Source organism: Lonchura striata, chromosome 6 (assembly GCF_046129695.1).
Source record: "Lonchura striata isolate bLonStr1 chromosome 6, bLonStr1.mat, whole genome shotgun sequence".
NCBI lineage: Eukaryota > Metazoa > Chordata > Aves > Passeriformes > Estrildidae > Lonchura > Lonchura striata.
In genome coordinates, this window is record NC_134608.1 from 43,142,949 (window position 1) to 43,149,915 (window position 6,967).

Below are 6,967 nucleotides of genomic sequence, written 5' to 3' on the forward strand. Positions count from 1 at the left end.
TATGTAGCATGGAATCTGTTCCTCTACAAAAGTAAACCCTGTTCCCTGTCAGGCTTCTGAAGCCCAGTGGAAGAAGCTTTTAAATGTTGGCATTTTTCACTGTGCAATATCCTGCTTACAAACCAAGGGAGATGGAAATAAGGATGGGGTGTGACAGAGGCAGTGATGGGGAAAGACCATAGATTAGTGATGCCCCGGATCCAGATGTGCTGGCAGCCACACAAGGCAAAGAGAAGACGTTCTCTCTTAGAAAGAGGACTTATTTAAATCCCTTTAAAAGTGAAAGACAGCTTGCAAAGGCAACGGTCCGTATCGCTGCGGTAGTGCCACGCTAGATCCTTCACTTCCCGTTCCCGCAGGCTGAAAGCAGCGCGTTTACAGCAAATTTCCGAAGCAGTTTTGCACTGAGAGCAGAAAACGCCCCGGGTGGAGAGGCAGGGGCAGCACCACACACAGAGGGCTTCCCTGTGCCAGTGCCGGTCCCTGTCCCGGTCCCGGTCCGCGCCCCGCCCCGCTGACGGGCCCGTGATGGCGGCGGGCGGGGCGCGGCGGCGCTGTGGCGCCAAGATGGCGGCGCTGCGGGACGGCGACTTCGCGGCGCTGCAGATCCTGCTGAAGGTGAGCGGGGCCGGGCCGCGGGGCGCGGGGCCGCCGCTGCCGGGCCGGGCTGAGCGCCCCGCTTTGCTCCCGCCAGGCGCCGTCCAAGGACGCCGTGCGGCAGCTGTGCCAGGAGTGCTTCTCCAGCGCGCCCGCCGCGCTCGGCCCGCTGGCGCAGCGCGCCTGCCCCGGGCTCGCCGTCAGCGCCGAGGAAGCGGAGCAGGTAGGGCCGGGCGGGGAACGAGCAGGGAACGAGCGGGGCCGGGCCGGGAACGAGCGGGGCCGTGCCGGGCCGGGAACGAGCGGGGCCGGGCCGGGCCGGGAGCGAGCGGGGCCGGGCCGGGCCGGGAGCGAGCAGGGCCGGGCCGGGAACGAGCGGGGCCGGGCCGGGCCGGGAACGAGCGGGGCCGGGCCGGGCCGGGCACGAGCGGGGCCGGGCCGGGCCGGGAGCGAGCGGGGCCGGGCCGGGCCGGGAGCGAGCAGGGCCGGGCCGGGAACGAGCGGGGCCGGGCCGGGCCGGGAACGAGCGGGGCCGGGCCGGGAACGAGCGGGGCCGGGCCGGGAACGAGCGGGGCCGGGCCGGGAGCGAGCGGGGCCGGGCCGGGCCGGGAGCGAGCGGGGCCGGGCCGGGCCGGGAGCGAGCGGGGCCGGGCCGGGAACGAGCGGGGCCGGGCCGGGCCGGGAACGAGCGGGGCCGGGCCGGGCCGGGAACGAGCGGGGCCGGGCCGGGCCGGCACGGGGGTGGCAGCCTCGGGAGGGTGCGGGGCTCCGCGGCCGCTGCTTCAAGGACCCGAGCCCGCGGCAGAAAGGAACGGGCTGAGGCTGCGAACCGGGGCGCGCTGGGGAGCTCAGCCCCGTCCTGCTAAGGCTGTCCAGTGTGAGTCTCGCAGCATAACCTTTGTCTCCTGGCTAAGAAGGCCCGTCCTATACTGTATGTGATCCTTTTCAACCCAGCCCCTTCTCTTGCCTCCTGACAGCTGGTGTCTGCTTTGCACAAGCTCACCAGGCACGTGGTGTACCGCGGCTTGACCAGCGCAGAAGACATCCTCTGTCTCTTCCCAGAAAACTTCCACCAAAATCTGAAAAACCTCCTGACCAAGATAATCTTGGAGAATATGTAAGTGCTATCCACCTGCCATTTGCTTTCAGCTGAAGATTTAAAGCCTGTGTACGTGGTTTGATATGTGAATAGTTGACAACATGAGTCTTGTTTCTTTAAATGGCCAAGGAAACACAGCCATGGGCACACAGAGTTTTCTCATGACTTCTGAAATGGATGTGGGCCACATTCCCGATGCAAAGCCCCTTTTATTTTAACAGCTGTGTGGTGAAAAAATGCTACTGTTGATGATAAAACTTAGAAAGCTGGATTTCAGCTCTAGAAGGTCTGGCTAGTATCCGGATATCCATCCACTTGTCACCATGGCTCAGGTGAAGCAGCACTGTGTGTGATAGAGCATACATGAGGTGGTGGCAGAGGAGGGCAGTTCTGCTTGCACATCTCAGTGCTTGGAGCCCATTGCTTTGATAAAACTAGGGAGGAAGGTGTGGGCTTTAAACGAGCTGTCCTTCCAGAAGAACCCATAGCTGGTCACCAGTTTGCCTGCCATTACCAACCAGTCCCAGCCTTTCCATGGCACTCAGTAGCACAGGCAGTCTCTGTCTCCTGTTTACTGCTGCTGCCCTTTCTGTCAGGGATAAGCCATGCTAAATGCTTACCTCTTTTTTTTTTTTTTTTTTTTTTTCCTCAAAGCACTATTGATACTGTTTTCTCAATTTTTTCACAGCTCTGCTTGGAGGAATGAAGCACAAGCCAGTCAGAGTAAGTAGTAATCTCAGGAATGAGATTGTCTGCTAGGAAATAATGGATTACCTTAATATTGTATTTATGAAGTATCTGACATGCATTGCATAGGGAGCGAGGCAGTGGTCCAAGGCAGACATTCCAACAGATTGATCTGTGTTAACATAAAAAAGTGAATGGTTTCCTGCCCCTCCCACGCCACCAGCAATCAGTCTTTGCAAATTAACATACAAAGCTTAACAGATGTATTTTGTGTTGTTGCAAATGCTGCCAAGTGCTGGCCCTAACAGACTGTGAACTGGAATTTGTTCCAACAGCACGAGCAAGGCAGCCAGTTGTGCACTGCCCCCTGGAGCTCTGTGCAAGGAAGCAGCAGGAGCAGGGAGAGAGAGCCTTTCCCCAGACAGAAAAAAAATTCAGTTCGACAATAAAGCACAGAGAGGAAGCGACTTGAGTGTCTGTAGTCAGTAGGAAGGCTGGCAATAAACCCCTGAGGAAGACACTAAGCATCTTATAATAGGCAGAATCCAGACAGGCTGCAATTGTCTACTGAGACGGCAATTTCCTTAGCAGCTGAGTTAGACCAATCTTTCTTTCCTTGGCTGGGCCCAAGAGGTCTCCAGCTGAGCTATTGGTGTCAGTATTGCACCTGTTAAATGGTTTCTGTTAGGCTGCATGTAATTAGGATGATATTTGAAATATTTTTAAAGCATGTGAAGATTGCAGTTTGTCAATATATTTGCTGTTCTGCAGGATGCTTTGGTTGGGGAACTTGAAATAACATGTTTTATATTGCTAGATTTTACGAGCTTTCATGAGGGCTTTCTTACCAGTTTCAGAGCAGAGTAATAAGCATGCAGGTGCCAGAGCAACTCATGATGAAACACTAGTTGAGTGTAGCAGGCAGCAAGGCAGGGCATAAAGATGTGGAGAAGACATCTTACTGCTCTCCTTCTCCCATCTGCTTTGGGAATTTACCTCTGCTTCTTGCACTGAACTATCATTGCATGTAATGATGGGAGAACCCTTTTTGCCCTTCCAGAGTCATGAGAGGTCTTCAGAGCCTGGCTTATTCCAGAGTAAAATGATGGGAAACCACATAGTAGGAACTAAACTTGTATGCTTCCCAGGGCCAGAAGTGGAAAGGTCTGTGCATGGTGGTAGTCAGCTTGCAGGGTCCGGTATCATCGTGTGCTGCTGAGCTTAACAGACATTTTTTTAATCCCCCAGTCTCCCTGCCTCGGCTGGTAGACATGGACTGGAGGGTGGACATCAAGACATCTTCAGACAGCATTGTAAGAATGGCAGTCCCTACCTGCCTGCTGCAGTTAAAGGTAATGGCAGTGGCTGTGAAGGACTGAAATAATGAACACCTGACTTGCCAGGGACAACCAGTTCAGAGAGGCATCTGATGCTTGTCTCGTGCCTGGTGGGCCATTAGACTTTCTCAGAGATGATACCTGAAATGCCACAGAGCATGGAAGTGGTTTCTCTGATGAAAGCTCTCTTGCACAGAAGTTTTGTGTGCATGAAGATGTGAGAAAGTCACCATGTTTGTTCCTATTCACTATTGTTTTCTACAGAAAAAAAGAAGATAAATCATGAAGCCACAATCCTAAGCATTCCATCAGCAAGTTTAGCTGACTTCATTAGTTGGGAAATTACTTGAGATTACTAATAACTTCCTTCACGGGCCACATCTATCATTTGGGGAGTATACCTAACTTACTGCTTGTGTTCTGCAGAGTTTTGGATCCCCCCAACTAATAAAAATCAGATGAGTGGGATTCAGAGGAGGAATTAAAATCTAATTTTTGTGTGTGGGGTGGGGTTAATGTGGTATCTGTGTGGTATCTACTGAGATGCTTTTGCCACAGCTTCCTGCCACAGCTATCTTCAAAATATCCCAATACTCATGGCAGTGGGTGCTTACTTGCACTCTTGTCAATGGGAGTGCACTTCACTAGTGAGGCACAGCTTAGAAAATGTGCCATGGTTCTTCAGGATGGAGCTGGATTCCAAATTCAGACCATTTTGTTTAATCTATGTATTAACTGATGACTTTTGTAGTGGCTCTGGAAAAACGCATAAATGAATTTTTCATTCAACTAACCATCTGCATTCCTACTTTAAGATTCAGGAAGATGCTGCCTTATGTGGAAATAACCCTGTTGTTTCTGCACTGACTGTGGAACTGAGCAAAGAAACTCTGGACACTATGTTAGAAGGTCTGGGAAGGATTCGGGACCAACTTTCTGCTGTTGCAAACAAATGAATGTGCAAGGCCACGGATTCCAGCAGCAAAGGGAAGTATTCTCTACCTACAGCTGTCAGAAGTTGCAGCCTAGTGTAACATGTTGTCTATTTCAGCAAAAAAAAACCTAAAGACGTTTCTTTCTTGAATTAATGAGATAGCTTTTGAAAAGCTAACACTCAAATACTCATTTGGTTGAATGCCAAAAAATGGTTTCCTATTATGTTGTTGAACAAAAGCTGTTGACTGTTTCAGAAGAGGATTTCAGGGCTCAGAGCCTGGCTTAATCACAAGGGTCATAACTGGAAACAGCAAATAGCTGCAGCCAATGAAGCAAGTTCTATCTCTGTCCTGAAATGAGACTCTGAAAGGCTCAAGCTGGGCAATGGGCTGCCTTCCAACAAAAGGAGGGTGCTTCTCTCAGGGATGTGCATGTACTGAGGTGCCCGCTGGATGTTCCACTCTCTCCCTCTCAATGAAGCACGCAGATTGTTATTACAGGATGATGTGCTGAAATAGGGCAGTTATGCTACAACACATTCCCTTCTGATCAGCTTCATAGCACCATTTGCAAAATTACTGTTCTGAACATCTTTAGCAGAACTAATTTCCTCCTTCTGTTTGAAAAGAAAAAAAGGAGTTCAGGTAATTCACGTTTGGGACTCGGGGCTTTGTCTTTGATGCACAAAAACCAAACTGGGAGAATAAAGAATTGAAGGCTGTTTTCTGCGCTGTAGGAAACCCCTCTGTGTCAATATGTGCCTATATGTCTTCAGAGTGTTCTGTTGTTTGTGTAAATCTTCATTTAATTAAAGAATGAACTCCTAATTGATTTTGTGAATCCTTTTCAGTCTGAAAAAGATGTTGTCCTTGGTTACCTCAGCCTCTTTGTGATGGTGCCAAATTTCTAGGCTGGTTTAATGAATGTTCATGTTTATTGCTGAAGAAGGGTCTTGTATTTCCTATTCAAATTGATTAATGTTTAAAACTTCCTTCTCTTCATTGTAATACAGTTTCAGGGCACCTTTTTCCATGGCTATCACCTCTGTATAATATTAGAGGTGATTACCCTGACCTAGAAGTTTATAAATATATGTGCATTGTGAGTGTGGAGGAGTTAAACGCATAAAATCACCACAATTCAGATTCTTCTTTTTGATGAGCTTCCGTAGAAGTCTGTATCCAAATGTATTTATGACAAAATCCAGTCTTCCCTACAATACTGGGCTGTCCTTCAAGACACAAAATATTGTTTGTTGTGTTTAGAAACAGAAAATCATTTAAGAAGTGTGCATAAACCACAAGAACTTTGTTAATTAATTCTACATATCTCCCCAAAGTTCAGGCTAGAGTATAAGTGTAAGTGAAGGCTGTGCCCTTAAAAGATAATGGTGAAATGCAGCTCATGCATCAAGATGAACCGTGTCAAGTCCCTTGTTAATGTCTTGAGAAAGATTATAATGCTTAGTATGGTATCAAGGCAAACTGGTACATTTCATGTATAATAGGGACATCTCAATGGAGGAGATGGATATTTACAAATATGTTCTGTAAGATTCAAGCTTAAAAGAATCTCTAACAGAGTACTTCAGTTTTTGTTGTCTTTGCAGCCTAGCCTAAAAAATAATAAAAACCAATAGTTTGTACAGTAGTGTTTTAGAAGGTAAGAATCACTGAGGAGGTAAATAATTCAGGATGAAGTACTGTAGTGTTAGAGGAGCTGAGGAAGTCAAAACACAGAGGAAATCCTTGAGGTAAATACTGAAGTTATAGTCAAAATGTAGGGTCCAATGCAATGAAGAACTGTTATTCTCATGTAAAACAATTACACAGCTATAGAATAGTTGTAAGATTTTTTTAAAATTGAAAAGGCTTTTCTGGTGGTGGAGTGGAGCTTTCTGCAGATAGCTAAAAGTTGCTTGTGGAGTCTTAACAAAAAGGAGTGTGCCCACTAAACCAGAGACACGCCAAACATCTGGTGACTTCAAGGGCTAGATGTCAAGTCATTCTGCAAGACAACACTGGTATTTTCTAGCCAAATATTTAGGATGCTGTGAGAGCTTGCCTTCAAATCTTTGCCTAAATTGTTAGGTATTTTATTGTGGACTCTTACCTCCTCAGCCAGAAGAGCTGAGACTGATCAGAAAAAGGTATATAAAACAAAGGAGGCTGAGTAGGACTATCATTACCCAGACAGCAGGAGAACTTCACATAAAAGTCCTTTTTATGGAGACTGCTGCACAGGAAGGGAATAAATTGCCTGCTACTGCAGGCAATCATATGTTATCTTCTTCATAAAATTACTGCTCTCT

At 48.3% G+C, this 6,967-nt stretch overlaps 1 protein-coding gene across 2 annotated transcripts; it reads left to right on the plus strand.

Annotated features, from left to right (window-relative positions):
- The first annotated feature begins 552 nt into the window (after window positions 1-552).
- COMMD9 (COMM domain containing 9) lies at window positions 553-5,483 on the plus strand. 2 transcript variants are annotated; one of them, XM_077784231.1, is made up of 6 exons: window positions 553-618; window positions 695-820; window positions 1,575-1,714; window positions 2,385-2,419; window positions 3,632-3,735; window positions 4,536-5,483. In XM_077784231.1, the coding sequence occupies exons 1-6, from the start codon at window positions 568-570 to the stop codon at window positions 4,674-4,676; spliced, it is 597 nt and encodes a 198-aa protein (XP_077640357.1). In that variant the 5' UTR covers window positions 553-567; the 3' UTR covers window positions 4,677-5,483. The 2 variants fall into 2 exon arrangements, with proteins under 2 accessions (XP_077640357.1, XP_021410799.1); XM_021555124.2 differs by lacking the exon at window positions 695-820 and having other exon boundaries at window positions 559-618.
- Window positions 5,484-6,967: the final 1,484 nt, after the last annotated feature.